Genomic DNA, 20,596 nt, shown 5'->3' with positions numbered 1-20,596 from the left:
GAAAAGGCAACTATATAGCTCATCTATAAAAAGGAAAAGGAAATAAGAACCACCCAGGAAACTATGGACCAAATCAGTTTAACTTCTGTATTGAGATGGAGCCAATAATTAAGGAATCCATTTGCAAATATCTAGACGTTAATATGGTCATAAGTAACAGTCAGCATGGATCTGTAAAGAACAAATTATGTCAAACCAAGCTGATAGTTTTCTTTGATAAGCCTTGTGGTAAGGGGGAAGCAGATGTGATTAACCTAGGGTACGTCTAGACTACATGCCTCTGGCGACAGAGGCATGTAGATTAGGCTACCCGACAGAGTAAAATGAAGCGGCGATTTAAATAATCGCCGCTTCATTTAAATTTACATGGCTGCCGCTTTGAGCCGACAAACAGCTGATCAGCTGTTTGTCGGCTCAAAGCGGCAGCCATGTAAATTTAAATGAAGCGGCGATTATTTAAATCGCCGCTTCATTTTACTCTGTCGGGTAGCCTAATCTACATGCCTCTGGCGACAGAGGCATGTAGTCTAGACGTACCCCTAGACTTTAGAAAGTATTTAATACAGTCTCTCATGGCCTTCTCAATAATAAACTAGGGCAATACAACATAGATGAGACTACTGTAATTTATGTGCGTAAATGACTGGATAATCGTTCCCAGAGAGTAGTTGTCAATGGTTTACAGCAGTGGTCCCCAACTACAAGATCACTTTTTTTCAATTTAAGTGCAATCCAAGATCTACCTCAAACCCAGATACCCTTGCCCTACTTCCTTCCTGCCCCTACTTTGAGGCCCCACCCCTGCTCCACCTTTTCTCTGAGGCCTCATTTTGCTCACTCCATCCCTCTTCCTCCCCCATCCTCACTCACTTGCACCAGGCTGGGGTAGGGGTGCAGGCTCTGGTCTTGGGCCAAGGGGTTTGGAGTGTGGGAGGGGATCTGGGCTTAGCCCAGGGTGGGGGGATTGGAGACCAGGAGGCATTTCATGATGCAAGCTCTGGGAAGGAGTTCAGGTGCAAGGAGACTTACATCTGGGGCAGGAGGTGGTTCAGGGCTGGGACAGAAGTTCAGGAAGCAGGCTCTGACTGGGCACTGTTCAACTGAGACAGCTTCTGAGTTGTGGAGCAGTGTGGTTAAGGCAAGCTTACTCCTGCCCTGGCCCTGCACCACTCCTGAAAGCAGCTGGCATGTACAGCAATGGCTCCATGGCGCCATGTGCTGCCCCTCATCCACAGGCACTGAACCCTTAGTTTCTGCTGGGCACGGTTCCCGGTTATTGATCAATGGGAGCTGCAGGAGTGGTGTCTGCAGGCAAGGACAGCATGTGGAGACCCCCTGGTCTGCCCTTCTCAGGGGCTGCAGGGATATGCCAGCCACTTCCAGGAGCAGCAATTACCATACGGATAATTACTCAGCCATGACAGGTTAGGTGTTTTAGAAATCAAAGAATTAAATTTAAGTGTAAGAGAAATAAAAATGATGAAGTGCACAGACCAGTCAAAACCCAAAACTAACACACTTTGCAAGCAGTAACAAGAACCCCCCCTCCTTTCCACATACGTATCAGGTCAGGAGATGAGTGTGACGGAGAGTGTGTGTTTGAGAGAACAACAGGCACAGTGTGTGTGTGACACAGATTTGCATTGCCAAACTCCCTCCTCCTCCCCTTCTGTATCCTATCTCTACACAGAGAAGTGGGAGGGAGAAGGGACACCCTGACATACCAGCGCCCCCCTCTTGTCCCTCCCACACCTTGCACAGGAAGCAGGAGGCTCCTAGAGGGGGAAGATCCAAGGCAGAGGGCAGGAGCAGCATGATAGTATGGAGAGTGGCAACTGAAGTGCCAGTACTTGATAGCTTCCTGGCCAAACCAGTCAGGGATAACCTGTCAGAGGCTCCAAGATCTATCAGTAGATCCCGATCTACTGGTTGATGACGACTGATTTACAGTCATGCTAGAAAGGATTCCCATGGAAGCTCATTTACATTGGATTTTTTCAATGATTTTAGATACCAGCAAAGAACAAATTATTACATTTGGGGATGATTCCAAGATGGGAGGAGTTGCAATGGCTTTGGAGAATAGAATTATTATAATAATTCAAAATGATGAGGTAAACAGGATGAAGTTCAATAAAGGACAAATGCAAAGTACTCCACTTACAAAGAAATAATCAGTTGCACACATACAAAATAGAAAGTGACTGCCTAGGAAGGAATATTTGCAGAAAAGGGATCTAGGGATTGTCCGAGTCAGAACTACAACAATGGCTGCCCGTCGCAGGGAGCCATAGCCTGTAATACCTCTAAGGCTGGTATAGGGGGCTCTGTCTGTGAGGTGGAGTGTTTTCCATATAAGGGCATGTAAATTAATAATCTTCCCCTGCTCGCTCCACCCATTGCAGTGAAAGATCAGCCAATGGGCTGACTTGTGCTCAGGCCTGCTACTCCACCCACTGCAGCAAAAAACCAACCTATGGGGTGATAAGTTCACAGGCAATAAAACAGGCAGGCAGCCCCTCTCTCACTGGGGATTCGCATCGAGTGAACGCCTGGCCTGATCACCCAGACGCCTTGCACCCCCCGCTCTCGAGTCTTACTGAGCGTACTCCGAGTTGATCGACCCGAGTGGAGATAGTTTATGAGCATGTGACCGGTACTTGTGTTCCTGCTGTCTCCAGAACTGGTATAACCCCCCCGCCATCATCCCTATCCTAATTGATTTTTTAGTTGTCCTTGTTGCTTGTCAAGTGACAGCGGCTAAAAAGTTACTAAGTTAGTTTATAAATAGTTGTGGTTTAGGCTTTTTACTGTTTCCTTGTATAAAGTTGTGTAAATAATCAGCCCTATGGACAATACCAGTGTTAATTCAACTGTTCCTAACCCCTGGGCAGTTATTGGGAATTATTGTGATTTAGAAAAGCCTCAGGGAATTGTTTTGTGTTGTCTGGCAATCTGTTTAATTTTTGTTCTGATGATTGTCTGGCGCCATCAAAATAAAATCAGTTTGTGCTTTTTAAAGCCCCCAGTTGTGGTCTCATCCTTTCCGGCATCCCTTCGAACCTCATGTATTACGGGGACTGACAGGGATTATAGTGGACTACAAGCTTAATATGAGTCAAGAGTGTGACACTGTTTAAAAACAAAAACAAAACACCCACACATTCTGGGATGCATTAATAGGAGTGTTGTATGCAAGACACGAGAAGTAATTCTTCCACTCTACGCTATGCTGATTAGGGTTCAACTCGCTCACTTGCCTTTTAATTGGTTAACCGATTAACTAATTAAATAGGATTTTACAACCCTAGTTTAAACAACCATTTAGAGAAACACTGACCTATCTTGAAAAGGAGTGTGTTTGACTAGTCTGATGCTACCCAAGTCTGAACATCTACTTTTAACATTATACAGGGTAGATTAACTGGATTTATAAAGCTTCTACACACCTTTTACCGATACACCTTGTACACAAAGATGACTACTAAAGAGTGAATACAAGGTGCATTCTCCTCACACAATACATCTAACATAACCCAGTTCTTCCTCAGGCTGCAGATCTGACAAAAATGGATTGGGCCTGGCGCATGTAAAATAGAGAAAGGAGAAAGAACTTTAATAGGAGGTGTTTTGCAGCAGAAGAGAAGCATCTATGGACAAATCTGTCCAATATAATCCTCCCTACTAGGAGATGTGAGAATGAAAACTAGCAGTAGATTTCTTTTTAGCTCCTAAGAGAACGGAAGGGTTCTTGCCTGTTGCTGTCCCACCAAGAGATCTACTTTTGCACAACCACAATGGTGACATTGGCATAGGTAATGAAGTTACTCCTGGGTCTAGGGTGATTTTGATATTGCTAAATCTTTAGAACCTACAGGGACAACTTTTAGGCAAGGACTTTACCCTGAATCAGAATCTTAGTCTGATTTAGGATTTTCTGATCCAAAACCAAAAGATTTGCATGTTATTTGACCGTACTAACAGAAACCCTATCTCACATTCTCTTGAGGACACAGAAGCATGAGATTTTTCCTTGTGGCTTAGCTATTTCAGAGGTCAGGACTGACCAAGTTAGAATGCTTCAAAAGTGAGATCCAGGGATTTGGGAACCAAAGAAACAGAAGTCCTATGGCAGAGACTGAAGTCTTCTTTCTAGTCTCTCAAGTATCAGGGCCATCAGAGTCCTATTTATCTTGGCTATAGATCCCTCAGCTGCATCAGATCTGGTCAGCTATGCACCAGAGCATCACAGAAACCTTCCCCTTTCTTACCAAGTTTAGGTCTAGCATGACACATGCTACACAGGTTTATACTCATTTGCTGATGTCACAGTGTATTAACACTCCAAGAGTATCCTGACCAGATACTGAAAAAGTCCATCATATATTTCAAGCGCTGTTGTTTCTACACTGCTCCATACGGTAGTTAGCATTGTCTAATCCTAGACTTTTGCACCTCTAGTCTATGCCAGTCATCGACAACCAAAACTAGCGAGTGGGCTGCATGAGTGGCCCTACTTCCTCTCAATGGCGGGCAACCTGTGACTCACAGCCCATTGTGGTTTCACTTGCAACCCAAACACCCACCTTCTGCAGTGTGTGGGGGAGGGAGGGGGGAGAGGAGCCCTGCACTTTACCTACTCCTCCCTCTCCCACCCAGCACTTGGAGGGTGATGAATCCACTAATTTTGTGCTCTGTTCCCTACTTGTCCCCCTCTCTTCCAGAGCTTGAATAACTGTATGTATATTCAGGGAGCTCCAAGTCTTGGAAGGGAGGGGAGAAGCAGGACTCTAGTGCCCAAAAGGCATGTGGGGGACAGGGGTCCTATCTGCAGCCGCAATAGGCCACAAGTCTTAGGATGCCTACCACTGGTCTATGCCCTGGGCAAGTCACTTGAGTATCTTGCTCCTATGCTGCTCTTCCTTTTCCGTATGACTAAAACCAGAAGAAAGAGGCAAATGACCATCACCTCCTCCACCTAAAGTTTTGTATCATCACCTACTTGGAGGAGTATGTTGTGGGCAACCTTGTTAATGTGTTGATAACTATGTCTCAAAATACAGTATCATTTCTAAGACTATTAAAAATTACTTTGAGAAGGAAACAAGTAGTCTGAAATGCCATTTTGGGTTGCTTTGGGTTTTCACTTCTTATTTTTATATTTGAATAGTCTGAAATGGTATGCAACTGCAAGATGCCTAAGTTGTTCTAAAGCTATAAGAGCAAAAAAAACTCTTCATTTGAATCTCCTGATGAAACAAAATGTGTTATGGCTCCATCTGTCATCACAGCAAAGAGCTTAGTCTCATTTAGAGATCAATCTGCATGTCAAAGTATGAAAAGAGGCTGAGTGAGGTTTCACCTCAAACTTCAGTTCAGACTGTTTCAGGCTAAAATCTTCAGAGATAGAAGCTTACACAGATTTTCAAAAATGACATTGTGTGTAGCTGACACCACTTTTTAGAGGGGAAAGATTTTCACAAAGGGATGAATGCCTAGGCCCTCTGAACAGTTTGCCCAAAAGTAGACTCCTTAAAGGGGCCAGAGAACACACACCCCACCCCCCGAGAAACTTTTACTAAGAAATAACTGGGGGGATTTCTCTCATCTTGGCTCTTTACTCCAATAAACATTGCTGGGTGCTCAACTCTGGAAAGTTAGCCTAATGTAGACTATCTTTGAGAACCTGGGCACAGGTCAAAGACCCTGCCCCTCGGCTCTCCCTCACCCTCCCAAAAAAAGTCCACAGCTGCAGCCCTCAGCATGTGCTGTGAGTATCATTCTGGCCCCCAGGGGCTTCCAAAGTTGAGTAGCCCTGGTCTAAAGCCTTCTACATTCAGCCTACAAGTCCCACCTCCTTAAATATACAGTGCCTTTGATCATGCAGGATCCGAATAATGTTTTAGATTTCCACATCATTCACCAGTCCTGAAATAGAGCCCACTCTAGATGGAACATTGCACCCAATTATTCTGAACCAGACAGCCTTATACAATGTAAGCAAATTAAGAATAGCCTCTCAAACTGAGCGCAACAGATGTTGATTGTTACAGCGCGCACACACACACACACACACACACACACACACACACACACACAGTCAAGGTGGAAAACAAATTATACAAGGAGGGAAAATAGAGAAGCAAGACAAAACTAGCCTTCATTTTAGCGTGCACATCAAGGATGTCTGGAATGCTGCCAAATATGGTCTTAATTTCCTCCTGTGCAAGGATAGGTCCTCCAAGTTGCCCTTCCTTTTCCAACGGAACTTGAAATAACTGTGAAAGTAAGTAAAAAGAAAATTTAACAGAATATCTCAGAGATGAAAGCTTAATGGTGAGAATATACATTACCCACTCTATCAAAATGGAAATATTGCTATGAAGGAAAGATTTGTAGTGTTTTCTATAACCATAACCTTGACAAGAGCATCTCTCTTTATCCCCACACTTCACTGGAGTGTATTGTTTTAAACCCACTACTTAACATGTGGCAAAAAGTACAAGCATTAAATTCATCCATTACCAAATCCATTCAATTCTATAGCCACATTAGAAAATTAGGGCAAAAACTTATGTTACAGTGATGTATAATTGAATCTCTGAGCTCATTCTTAAATGTATGATCAATTACTGCAAACGAGATCTAAAAAAGATGGTATTTAGTATTTTAGTCAAGTCTGTTTTTATAGTTTAAGAAGGCATAATGAACCTATTCCTTTTCTTCAATTCTTATGCTTCTCTCCAGTTCATTAGGGTAGATTTTTTTAATTACGTCAAGAAAAGGGACTCTTTAATAAATGCTCATTAAGTGTTTTAAGATCTTCCAAGAAGAGGCTAAATCAACCTAGCAAATCAGTGGTGAAACTGAAAATTAAACAGTGAGACTCAGATACAGTAATAGGAACACTAACTTACCTGAATAATTGTTGTCAGAATATCTACATAGTTACTTTCTGTCTGATAGAGTTCTTTTGCAACCTGCCATCTTGCAGACTGCTTTGAAGGCAGAGGAGTTGAATTTTTGGAAGGCTTTGCACATGATTTTGGTGTTTCTGATGAAAAGGAAATAGACTACTTTAGAAATGTGTTAAACAAATCTCTCCAGGAAGTTCTTGTTTTTCAGTGAGGATTCTCAAGATTTTTAGAAAGATTATACTAAGCTGTTTTTGTTAAGCGTACCCCCTTTAATATAAAAAGTTGTAGAAAGGTTAATATTTTGACATATGGAGCATATTTGTTCCATTAATTAGTAGCACTCTATTTTTTACTAACAAAAGTACTAGTGTAAACAATCAGGAGTGAGGGAAAACACAAAATCCCACTCCTGACGCGCCTTTCCCCACAAAAAGTGCCAGTGTGGACAGCGCTATGTTGACAGAAAACTCTTTCCTGCTGATGCTAGTTAGGGTTGCTTTAATTATACCAGCAGGAGACCTTACAGTGGTATAGCTGCAGAAGTACAGCTCTGTCACAGTAAGGTGTCTGTGGAGCTGGGCCATGTCTAAACACAAATTGCTCTTTGACATCACATGCCATAATACAGCAACATTACACTATTGATATTATCCATAAAGCTAGGGAGAAATATTGTGATCAGTTTTAAAGCTTCCAATTTTATATTCCTTAGGAGTAGTTCTCAAAAGTATTTAGTGGTTCAGAGAACTGCCTGTTCATATGAAGGTTCCTCCCTATTTTTAGCTGCTGAATGGCAAATTAAAAAAAAAAGCCACCAAGAAAGCAAATATTTTTTATTATTACTTTTCCATGTTTACCTCATGACAAATGCTTACAACTATCAATGAACAGGCAAATAGCATATACAATCCACATTATGAAAAGCTTGGAAATACCTATTCTAGAGGAGAGAATCCTGGGGAAATAATTGCGCAGCTAATGGTGTTCTGAATACCGATTCAGAGACTGGAGTATTCTGTAAATTTTGAAGGCTGACATGGTCACACCCCAACTAGATGATGTACAATTACTAAGGAGGCTTAAACGTCCCCCTTTAAACAGTTATAATTTTTCTGAATTTGTACCAATCAACTTAAGTATTACTGTGCCTGCAGTAAGTACTCTTACCTGTCACTGGTGCAACACTGGTATAACTGTAACTGGCTTTTGATTTTGAATCAGAAGGAAGTTCAGAGTCTCCTACTAAAATGTTACTCTCCGCTATCAAAGATGTTTCATCTATAAAGCTACACTGGTCCTTGCTGTCCTTTTCCTCATGACTATGCCCACAGGTCACTTGCTGGACATAGTCACAGGCATTCATACAAGTCAGGTCATTAATATTTACATCTGTAGTATTTCCAGATATCTCTCTTGTAAGTTGGAATTGATATCCATGTTCTAGGACTGGATTTGTGAATTTTGCAATTTTCTCTCTTCCACAAGAACCATACACAGAGATTTTAGTTTTTTTGTTAGTTAATTGGTCAACGTAAGTTAAGAAAGTTGATTCTTCATAGTCTTGTGACATTTTTGATATGTTATTTGTCCCTACCGGATGTTCACATGATGCAAGAGTATCGTTCAAGACTCCAAGATAAGTAGGCCTTACAGTGATCTCGCTTTCCTTTGGAAAAAGAATCTTTTTCTGGAGCTTTGATACTGTCTCTTTCCCAAGTATGCTATTGCCTAGGTTTCCAGATGACCTGCAACTAGCTACCTTGTTTGTTTGCTGGAGACTTTCAAGAGGATTCACACACTGCTTTGGAGTAGCATTATATTCAAATGTAAATTTGGTAAAGGTGTATTTTTTCCTCATTTTCCTCCATGTATGACTACATCTACTGACATGACGACAGCTGGCCTGACCTCTACCTGTGTCTGAGCTTCTTGCTCCTATTCTGCTCCCTGCATAATCTGAAAGGGAGAAAGCCTGTAGTTACTTGTCAAAACTATAGTATAGCTAATCATTTTTTCTACTTCTGTAATTTGCACAGTAAGAACACTGCTAAGCTTAAACATCTTTTTTCTACTATACCTCCAGTGGCAATGCTGGACTCTGGTGTGTTAGAAATATCCAATAAAGACCCCATAGAAAGGGAATGCTCCGCTGAGGGCCGTTTCCGAGGAGGGAATGGTGACATGTCAGTTTCTCTGGCAAGCTGTGCAAGGGTCTCTCTCAAGCGTCGTCTCTTGCGATTACTATTTGGAGTACTCAGAGAAAGTTGGGACACAGACTTTTTGAGTTCAGGACTCTCAGGCTGTAATTAGATATTAAAATTTAGTTAGTACTTTTAATCATGGTCTTCAGCTTGATTCTGTACAGGATTAAAGAAAAGATTACATATAGACTACACAGGACAGTTGCTACCCATTTCAGTAAACGGTCAAACAGAATAGTTGAAAGTTTTACAATACTTACACAGCAAGCAGGATAATAACCCATATCCCTTAGCTTATTAAGAGCAGGATTTTTTTTTAAAAAGGCTAATATGAATTTGTTTTTCCAGGTTTAAAAATTCTGCATTGCATAACTGCAAGACCACCATGAAGCGATCACTAAGCAAGCAAAGGCCAAGTATATCATATGTTTAACCTTTAGTGTCTTGAAGCACTCACAATTCAGGAATTTTAGAAATATACCTTTGTCATGAGTTATCAGCATCCAAATTAATCCCTAATCCTACAAATATTTACAGTATTAAAGTTAAGCACAAGTGTAAGTAATCAGATTCAATGGACAATTCACAGTAGTCAAGATAAGTATTTGCAAATGCAGGCTTTTAGAGTCAACATTTTACAGTGCTACTAAAGGTTAGCATACCTTTTCAAATAAGTACATGGATTCTCCAGCTTTGGCATCCATCTGAATGCTTCCCCAGAACCACTATATGGAGAAAAGAGAGTCTTCTATAACTTGTTTCAGAACTTGATACAATCTTTTGACCTGCGATATTGAATATCATTTACATGTCTGAAAAAAAATAAAATCTTCCAAGTGTAACTATATAATTATTGCTCATCTATTAAATAATTTTAAAAAGAACACACAGTCAGGGGTGGGCAAAATATGTACCTCAATCACATAGCCTGATCTACTTTCTGCTCTCAACCTTTGCCCCAGATCCCACATCCTCTCCATTAATATCATAGAAGAGTGAGGCCCTTGACGACTTACCAAGTTCCTGAAGTGTCCCTTTACCAAAAGTTATCACCCACCCCTGTTCTAGTATTAAGAGCTTCTGTATACACTAACCTCTTGCTTTACAACATAAAGTTTCTTTGGAGGCTCAAATGGGAGAGCTTTCACTGTATTTTCTTCAACCACCAGATGTGTGCATCTATCATCACTAACTGGCATGTACCGCCCACCTGGAATACAAAAAATTAAATTAACTGAAGTACCAGGCATTTAAAGTTTCGGTAAGATATATTTTATAGTAGTATCAATACTACTATGAAAGGAGAAGGAATAATAAAGTTGGGGAGATGACACAAATAAGGGGGAGTTGGTCAGCAAGCTGAGACAGTTGTATCCAGCACTCCCTGCAGTACACCCCACTCTGGAATGAAGATAGTACCAGCAGACATTCTATCGCAATACAGCTTCACAGGACAGCTTTGATAAGCCCATCTGCAGAACTTATATAGGGGAGGACTATAGACACACAAGTTACAATTTCTGTGATGGTGAAAATTCTTTAAAAAGAGGATTGAGCTCCTACTCTCCTGGAACTCAGGGGGCAGGAGCACTTATTTTTAAATAGCTTAGAGAACATATTTGAGAAAGTATAACAAGACTCCCAGAAAGACATTGGTACTTAGGAGCAAGCCAGAAATAGCTTGCTTAAACACAACCACCTCAAATTGGAAGCTGTGCACATTGCAGCCCATGGGCTGTTGCTACACTTCAAAGGTTAAAGCACTGAAGCCCAGGGTCAGTTGGGAACTCCCCAGCTAACCCTGGGCTCTGTGCAGCCCTGCCGGTTTGAAACACCACTGCTGGAGTCCCCAGCTGATTCTGGGCTCCCTACGGCACTGCCTCTTTGAAACGCTGCAAGGAGTCAGATGCCAGGCTGCCCACGGCATTCAAAGCGGCAGCACCACACGGAGCAGTTGACCCCAGGTGATGCTGCCACTTTGAAGTACCCCCCTGGCCTCCTTCCTTGCTGCCTCAATCTGATAGAGGCAGTGGAGGGGGAGAGGAAGCAAGGGTGGGGGAGCGACTAGTTGATTAGTCATTAACATCCCTAACACACACACACACACACACACACACACACACACAGCACTGTAAGAATAGACCTTAAACCTATTGAGTCAGCCAAAATATTCATTACTGTGCATTACACTACTGAAGGGAAACAACTATTTGGCCATGAATTCTATATAAGCTATTCATTTTCTTGCAAGTACATTATAAAAAAAATTGAGCACTACTACATGATTCAAGAAGCACTTGAACAATATTTGTGGAATACAACTTAGTGTAAGAAGTACTTAAACATACACATTGAATATTTTTTAACCAGCTGTAGTAAGATGAGGGCCTGAAGTATAAGGTCATGTATCACAGACCTAGTTGAGCCCTAGCAAACAATGATCAAGACTTTGTTAATATAAAGCAAAGCTAAGCTGCGAGCAAGAAGCGGGCCTCTACTCACAGAACTTCTTAAGAACAGGGCTGTTGGTGTAAAACACTAATTGGTAATAGCCCAAGTGTAGAACAGTAATTGGTACTAGGTACCAACTCTAAAATAATAATTGGTACCAGGCATAAGTTGAAAGCACGTTCTAGAGGATAGAAACAATTCCTCATTAAAAAGGACCTTAGTACCCGCACACTCCCCAGAGATACTGGTCCTGGTTCAGGAAAGGGTCTAAAATGATAGCATGGTGGAAACACAAATTGATAGATCCACCAGGTGCAAGGTGATATCTAAGTAACATCAGAGGGTAGCAACCTGACACAGCAGGAGTGACATATAACTTGTTTGAACCTGTATTTAAAGCTGCGTCTTGAAGGGGCTGTGTTTGTCGAACTTAGAGGGTAGTGTCTCATTGACTGAGCCATGTCCATTGTAAGGAGTACATATGCATAGTGGTGCAATAGAGTCTGACAACTATTACTATATTTCATTTGACAAAGCTGGCCAGGGGCCTTTGATCTTTATCTGATTTTGTGGTCTTTGGGGGGGTGTTCTCGAAGTCGGCTGTGTTGGACTACTTATGCAAAGTCAACACAACACACAAGACTGAACATACACACAAGCTTCTGAATAATTATCACTGATGGAGCAGACCACCTGTCTGGACAATGCACCAGTGAATTCTAACTATGCCGTCAGCTTTTCAAAATTAAAATGTTAACCATTAGATGGGGGAGGACAAAAGGAATGGGGGAGAGGGAGGGGAAAAAAACTACAGTAAAGCATTTTGAATCCAGAGTGTGGGAGAAAAGTTTGTTTTTGCTTGTTCATGCTTTATGCATCTGGCCCTACCAAGTTTACAGTCCCTTTTAATCAAGTTTACAGTTATAGGATTTTAAAAAATGATAATACATTTCATTTCAGCTACTTAAATCTGAAAGTTCATGGCGTTATGAGTGAGGGGTCCTGGCCCAAAGAGCAGTTGTGTGGGTGTCACAAATTTATCAGAATATGCACTACTAGCAGTATGCACTACTAGCACCCTTACTTCTGTGTTACTACCTGCAGAGCTAGGTCCTTAAGCCAGCAACCGCCATTCTCCGGCAGCCCAACTCTGAAGAGTTAATAGTAATAAGGGTGGCAATACCGCGATATTCCCCCCACACACATACAACTCTATTTTCAGTCAGGATCTCCTATTTGAGAAATGCCGGCCTCAAAGGCGATGAGGGAGGGACTACATTTCACTATCCATGACTTGTTTTTCATGGCCATGATTTTGGTAGGGCCCTATTTAAGCCCAAAGAGATCTAAAAAGTTAAATGTAGCTTTTCAAGTGCAAGACCAATTCAAAGCTCCTTGCAAGAAAGAAAAAAAAAAAAAAAAAAAAGTCAGCAAGTTAAAAATGCATTTAGTATAAATTCCATTGCAAATGATAAATAACCACCTTGCATTTTTGTCATTTCTTCCATGTTAATTCTCTCTTCATCAGAAAATCCAAGGAAACTTAATACACAGTCCTGGAATGGAGGAACCTTGAACTCATTTCTGAATTCCTCATCAGCCGCACAGAAGTCACTTAAAAATAAACAATTAAAACCAGTTGTATATTTAAACAGTCCTCTTTAGTAAAGAGAAGTTTGTTTTTAGATCATAGAAAAGATCTAAATTGGAAGGGAGGGTGGTTTTAGAACACTTACAGTTCATTCCTTCTATCCCAAGCCTTGTAAATCCACTCAGCTTTCACAATAGGAGTTCCCAGACTCACAGCAAGCTAGAAGGAGAAGGAAGTTGTTGGCTATGGTAAGTAAACTCTCCATTTAAGTTCCTTCCAAACTTGGAAGGAGATTTCTGGCAACATTTCTGATTTGCAAAACAGTCATTGTAAAAAAGCCACACACAAAAAGGATGAAGTTACTCCTCTGCAGAATTACAGAAAGGTAGGACTACCTAGAGAAACCGAGAAGTCATCTAGTCCAGATTAGGGATGTTAAGGACTAGTCAACTATCCAATAAGCAAATACTTATAGGATAGTCAGTTGACTAGTCGATTCCACCCCTCCCTGCTTGCTACCTCTATCTGATAGAAGCAGCAAAGGGGGGAGAACTGGGTATTTCAAAGCAGCAGCACCGCACAACTGATCCCCAGCTCAGCTGTGCGGCGCTGCCACATGTGGAGCCAGAGGGTCAGCTGGTGACTCCCCAGCTGATCTTGGGCTCCAGCACAGCATTTCCCCAGAACACAGGATCAGCTGGGGAGTCCCCAGCAAACTCTGGGTTCTAGGGAAATGGTGTGTGGAACCCATGGTCAGCTGGGAAGTCCTCTGCTGACCCCAGGCTCCATGCTGTGCTGCCACTTTGAACTGCGCAAGAGCCCCCGCTGAGGACTCTTATACATTTCAAAGCTGGCACACCACATGAAGCCCCGAGTCAGCAGGATTACCTACTGGCCCCAGGCAAGCCCAGTGGAGGCTCTTGTACGCTTCAAAGGAGGAATATGGAAGTGCCTATAGACTAGCCGATGGAAATTCCATCAACTACTCAACTAGTAAATTAACCGTTACTTAACATCCTTAGTCCAGATGCACACCTAAACAGACCATCCCTGATCGGTGTTTGTCCAACACATTCTTAAGCAACCTCCAGTGACAGGGATTCCACAGCTTCCATAGGTAATGATTACACTTAGTCAGTTTACCCTAATATTCACCCAAAGCCTCCCTTAATATAAAGGCAGGTAGTAGGACAAGAAATAATCTTACATGATGAAGCAGAGTGCAGCCAACTAGGAGAGAGTGGCATGGCACAGCAAAGCAGGCTCTCTGGCTGCTCCAGCTCCCATTGCTGCAGTGAGTGTGAGGCAACAGGGCAGGGGTTGAGCCCTGCTGCTACCCTGCATCAGGACCTCATAATCCTTAAGGGGATCCATTCTGTCCATACGACAGCAGAGACAGCTGGTATGGTGCCCCCCAAAAAACACAGGGCCTGGGATGGCCTCTCTGAATCATACTATGGATTGGAGGGCTCTGGCCACTGGTCTTTTATTGTAGTGTAGGCATACCATGGAGGCATAAACTGGTAAGTGCTCAGATGCCTCAAACACAGTAGTCTGTGTTTAAGCTAATGCTAAATACTTCACAAGAAACAAAATGCTTATTTTCAGAAGCTGAACTCAGGTGTCACAAAAGCCATTAGACAAAGATATTTAAAAAAAAAATACCCAGATAACTATAATAATAATGGAGATTGCCTATCTCCTAGAACTGGAAGGGACCTTGAAAAGTCGAGTCCAGTCCCCTGCCTTCTCAGAAGGACCAAGTACCATCCCTGATGAATTTTTGCCCCAAATCCCTAAATGGCCTCCGCAAGGATTGTATCCAACAGCCAAACAATTACCATCCATTGTTTTTAAAACCTGATGTCAGAGGTAAAGATTCGCTGAAATCTTTAATCCTTTCTAGTTAGCCCCATTTTCCTCAACATAAAAAATGCATCTGCTCCAAGTTAAAACTGACTTTCAAATCATACAGTCTATCTACACTGAGAAACTTTTCAAATCCAGTCCCTGAAGTACAAAGTTCACATACTCTGAATTTTTCTCCTTGTGTAGAATTAGCCACCAGATGTGTAACTTTTGAACTGAAGTCCTTTCGAATAATTCCACCCATATGATGAACCAATGTCACCATCTTAACCTGAAGAGCAAGAGTCAAAGAGAACCAATCACTTTTTGGAACATTCAGCTATTAAAAGGACAGACAAGAGTTATATACAGTACAAGTTACAGTGGAACTAATTTTTAAAGCAAAGCTCCTGCATGCTCTGAAATTAGTAGTTTATAATTCTTCAAACACATTTCACCACAGTTATAGTTTATCTAGCAGCCCACAGAGCAGTGGTTTTCAAACTTTTTTTTCCCCTCATGACTCAGTTGAAGAAAGTTGATGTCCACAACCCAACATAATTTGACTAGAGTGTGAGCTTCAGAGCAGGGCTGAGTACGAGAGCTTTGGGAGTTAGGAGGGAGCACTGGCTTTGTGGGGGGCTGTGGCAGGATGGGCTTGAGCAGCTGCCGGTCAGTGGTAAAGTGAGGATTTGAAGACAGGCTTCTTGCCTCCCCTGGCACCACAGACCATACTCTGCCCCAGAAGCAGCCAACAGCAGGTTACCAGCCTATGGGAGTGTGGAGCTAGTGCTCAGGGCAGTGGCAGTGCACAGAGCCATGTGCACTTTTCCTCTTCCCTACCCTCCTGCCATCTAGCAGCCAGGCCTGTTGCCAGCCACTTCTGTGACACAGCTCAGTCTGTGGTGCCAGGACAGGCAAGTAGCCTGCCTTAGCACCCCCAATCGTCACCTGATCACCCTGCAGCAATGAGAGCAAGGGCCTGATATCCCACCAGCCATAGTTGGAAAACCATTGCCAGCATAGAGCCTCCAAACAAGATGATTCCTAACATATCACACCCCAATTACTTCTGTAGATGGAACTGGCTAAAAAATAAATAAATAAAAGGAGTTTAGAACAAATTAACGTGGCCCATGCAGTTTGAATCTGGCAGGCCAGAGTTAACTCCTTATTCTTGGAAGATGATCTTGTGTTTTATGCAGTTGCCAGTATCTCCACTAGTACAGTCCACTATGATAACACCAGAACCAACTCAATAGCCATTTACAGGATTACAAAACATCAAGCAAGTTACCAGTTGCTTCTTGTAATATCTGAGTTTTCCTTTAAAGTTTCACATTTGACTACTGATCAGACATGATGCTGTTTGTATTTCTGACAAGATCATATATGAAGTCACAGTCCAAATGCTCTGAACAGGATTTCCAAGTTTTACTTGATCGCACTCAAGAGCGTGTACATCGGGGTGGGGAACCTAAAGTCCTCAGCTTGCCTGGACCTGGCCCAAGGCTCAGGGTCTCTCTCTCTCTCCTCCTCCTCCCCCTCCCCCCCCGATCCCAGCACTGGGGAACCTGAGTTCCAACACCCCTCCTCCCACTGCCCCACAGCAGGGCTGGAGCACACAATCTACTAGCCTGGGCCCCTCTAAGCTCTGATGTGTAAGGGGAATATGGGGAGTGTCTTTCTCCTTCTCAGTCAGGGGCCACATAGGTGAGTTTATTTTTCTTGTTTTGCTTCTCACTTATGAGGCCCCCCAACTGATTTTTCTGTGAGTCTGTGCCCTCGTCCCCCCTCCCCCCCCAACCAAAAAAGCTTCCCCATCCCTACACACATGATCTAACACCAGTGGAAGGTAATTCTTAGGTGATCACCTCAATGCAGTCTGTTAGTGATATAAAAGGTTAAGCAGTAAGCATTTTCGGTAAGCCTAAAGTTTACAGCACCAGGCTGGAGCAGCCCCGACTGAGTGCTGCCTTGCCACACTGGCATGACTCTGACCATGCTGGACTGGCAGGCAGTGCTCCAACACAGCCCAGGCAGAAACTGCAGGATTCCATTTTCTGGCCCACCAACAGTTAACTGGAGTAATTTTCATCATCATTTAACCAGTTAGCTAATTGATGGTTATTTACAATCCTTTTAAGAGTCCAGTCCTGCTCCATATAAAGAGCAGGAAAGTCTTAAGTAGACCCTAGAATTGTAGTTGTGTATTCAAGAACACAAACTTTAATCACTATTAGACATTGTACACTAGGTCAGTGTGTGTCAACCTTTTTTTAAAGTACCCCTTTAAAAATATTATAAGTACCCCCAGTACCTACAGTTTTCAGGCACACAATTCTCCCCCACCACCACCACCGCAACACATTTGTTTAAACAACTTAAATCTTAGCCAGGTGGCCAATGAAATTTTTAGGTGTAAAAAGTACTAAAATAATCAAGTGCTGTAAAACTTGAACAAAAATTCAGCTTTCTCCAAGTTTCAGTTCTGTTGACGTACCCTCCCAGACTTCTCTCGAGTACCCCTAAGGATACTCGTACCACTGGGTTGAGAAACACTGCACTAGGTGAGACAGAAAAATACCTTAAACATAGTTACATGTAGGTTACTCAGTCAAAGAAAGGGGAGGAGACAGGAAAATATGACAAAAGAATCTTACTAGTTCGTCTTTCTTTCTGAATCCTGTAAAGCACAGCACCAGATTCAACATACTTGCACAGTACAATGGACGACATGAGAAAGGAAGAGGCTGAAATAAGATAATGATTTATTACAGTAGTCAGAACCACAAGCTTTATTTTTTTTTTTAAAGTGTTGAATAAAAACTACTTAAAAACAGTAGCTAAAGATTTTAGCATTGGCACCAGTGAATTTTAACAATTATAATAAATTGGATACTAATTAACAAGGGTTGGTGTTTTTTGGTATGCCTTGAAATAGAAACTACTAGCATTTTGGTAAAGTGACGATATCACTGTGCTGAAGCTGTACTGTGAAGTTAAAACTGTAAACTTTATCATAGGTGTCCCTGTTTCTTATAGAATTATATTAGACACTATTGTCCTACAACAGAGCATTATGACCATGCCAACTGTTAGTATCTTCTGTCCAAAATGGTTGCTGTATAGTGCAGAAGTAGTCCTTGGCATTAATATAGTCTTTGCACCTCTTCATTGCAATATTGCACAGAAAGGGGGGAGGGGGGGAAATAGCCTTTACGGTGCCACAAAACTCCTAATGGATTTTTTGGGGCATAATCTTTCATAGGCAAAAACCCACTAGGTCAGTATTTGAGCATAAGCTTTCATGGGAAAAAAATAAGTCTTCAAGGTTTTTGCAGATACAGATTAACACAGATACCCCTCTAATATTTACATAAAGTATTTCAGATAACTAGGGGACTGTGGCCCCTGCTCACTACACTCACCAACCCTACCTTCTCTCTGCGGGTAGGCAACCCCAGCTCTCCACCTGGCCACCAGGGAGGGCCAGGCCAGCTCTGGCCCTCCCTCACCTGGCCACCTAGCTGATGGGGAGGGCCGCGGCTTTGCCAGGCCCCAGCTCTCTGCCTCCGGCTGCCATGGGAAGGACCCTTGAGCCCAAGGTGGGGACCAAGCATCGTGGGAGGGGAGAGAAGAGATGTTTATTATTTCAAATAAGTGTTAGCAATTAGTATCTATATTTCCTTAAACTACCTCCAGGTGCAGAGAAGTACTTGTGAACTTCTCACATCTGACAAAGATTCTCTTTTGACTATTATTTTTTCAACAAACAAGTTAAAGGGGATTTGAACATGGATTATAAAATACTTTCCATCTATATTGGATATCCATGCTTGTGTGGTTCAAATGGTACTGATCACAGTCATCACTACCAGTACTTTCAATAGCTTTTTAAAGAATTGAACTAACTAGATATCTCAAGACTTGAATTCCTAGTGGCTTTCCCTTTCTGAGAAAGCCCAGAAAATAGCTATATAAGAGGGAGGGGAAACAATGAATAAATTCATATTGTTGCCAAGGCTCTTGAAAGTGTTAAGAGGAAGCAACAAAAAAGAAACACTATACATTAATGTCTTGTCTACACTAGAAAGTTATACTGCTTTAGCCATCCTAAGTGCTATGGGTAATAATATGCTGGTATAGCTGAAGCAGTACAATCCCTCTAGTGTGGGTGCACTTATACAGCCATAGAAGTGCTTATACTAGTTTATAGAGGTTCTCAAACTGTAGACCAGGACCCCAAAATGGGTCACAACTTCATTTTAAAAGGGTCACCAGAACTGTCTTATGGTGGTGTAGTATTTTTCTTGTCAAAAAGGGGGCCACAGTACAATGGAGTTTGAGAAACCCCATCACGGTAAAACCTGTGTTATTAGGCACGCTCAGGGATTAGGGCATTCTGGTTATCTGAGGGTCCCATCAACCTAGGAAAAACCAATGGACAATAATAATAAAACTCAAGTTCTTAATATTGGTAGTTCTGTAGTGTGAAGCAGTTGGTCTCACATTTCTATTTTGAGTGAAAGAGGATTAGTAAAAAATTGTTAAGTCAATCATGGTAAACCAAGCCAGGCCCGTGCACCTGAAGATGTGACAGTATTGTGGCTAGGGACAATGCTGTCAAAGTTTTCTGGTTAACAGAGTGCCAGATAACAAAGGTTTCACTGTACTAGAATACTTATTCTTGTACATGAAGGGGAATATACTATATAGTATAAGGCACCTTTATACCCATTCAACTGCATTTACTTCAGGACTTTTCCTGGGGTAACTACATAGATTAAGAACCCCACGCTACTAACCAAACTAGTAATGCCAGTAAAGTGTCTATGTGTACTCCAAGTCTAATGCTTTTCCCAGCTTTTCTTTGGAAAGATATCCCATGGGTTGGGAAAAGAAGAGTGATTTGTTAACTTAACTGAAGGGCTTGAGCTACTTTTGCACACTGGCTTACAACTGCCAAGCCACTCACTCTCCACTTAGACCAGAGCTACTCTACAAGCGGCCCGTGGCCTGTTTGTCTGTGGCCCGCAGGAGCTAAAACAAAAAAGTAGTCCATATAACGGTCTTCTGTTAATATGTGTTCTAGTTGTTAATTTCCTGGACTGTCATTGCTCATTAGAAGTGCTGACATACAGGTGGAAATCGGGTGAATACTGTATTTTATTAGTATCAGCAGAACTGACGTAAATGGGGCCTGTGTGTTGTGTAGTCTTGTCTTAATTTTTGTATTCATGCCCCTCAGTGAGGAAGAAGATAGTTACATATATATGCAACCACACTTAAGTTGCGGCCCTCGGCATGTGCTGAGAATATCATTGTGGACCCCAGGGCTTCCAAAGTTGAGTAGTCCTGATTTAGAGCCTACTTTTCAGAAGTGCTGAGCAACAAACAACCCCAAGTCACGTTAATTAGGGCCATCAGTTCTTTCTATTTTTTAATTTTAAAAAAGCCATGTAAGTCTAGTGAAACATTACATGTGAATGGCCAGAATTCTGCACTGAGAAAGACTGATACAGCTTTCAACAATTCCTCCAGTTCAGAAGAAATTTAAATTCAGAATAGCTGTGCCATCACAATAC

At 42.1% G+C, this 20,596-nt stretch overlaps 1 protein-coding gene across 9 annotated transcripts in view; it reads right to left on the bottom strand.

The window, feature by feature from the left end:
- ECT2 (epithelial cell transforming 2) overlaps positions 1-20,596 on the bottom strand; it is a 67,644-nt gene that overhangs the window by 35,847 nt on the left and 11,201 nt on the right. For 5 of the 9 annotated variants that reach the window (XM_075937964.1, XM_075937963.1, XM_075937967.1 and 2 more), the window contains 10 exons: positions 17,672-17,761; positions 15,193-15,300; positions 13,306-13,379; positions 13,053-13,183; positions 10,213-10,328; positions 9,781-9,843; positions 8,995-9,217; positions 8,085-8,873; positions 6,918-7,054; positions 6,155-6,278 (listed from right to left, as the gene is read on the bottom strand). In XM_075937964.1, coding sequence (XP_075794079.1) covers positions 6,155-6,278; positions 6,918-7,054; positions 8,085-8,873; positions 8,995-9,217; positions 9,781-9,843; positions 10,213-10,328; positions 13,053-13,183; positions 13,306-13,379; positions 15,193-15,300; positions 17,672-17,761 — 1,855 coding nt within the window. The remainder of the gene's footprint in view (positions 1-6,154; positions 6,279-6,917; positions 7,055-8,084; positions 8,874-8,994; positions 9,218-9,780; positions 9,844-10,212; positions 10,329-13,052; positions 13,184-13,305; positions 13,380-15,192; positions 15,301-17,671; positions 17,762-20,596) is intronic. The other 4 variants (XM_075937968.1, XM_075937970.1, XM_075937969.1 and 1 more) reach the window with 1 other exon arrangement.

This window comes from Pelodiscus sinensis, chromosome 10 (genome assembly GCF_049634645.1).
Source record: "Pelodiscus sinensis isolate JC-2024 chromosome 10, ASM4963464v1, whole genome shotgun sequence".
Classification (NCBI taxonomy): domain Eukaryota; kingdom Metazoa; phylum Chordata; order Testudines; family Trionychidae; genus Pelodiscus; species Pelodiscus sinensis.
Note: the sequence above shows the minus strand (reverse complement) of the source record. Positions and strands in the feature narration are given on the sequence as shown.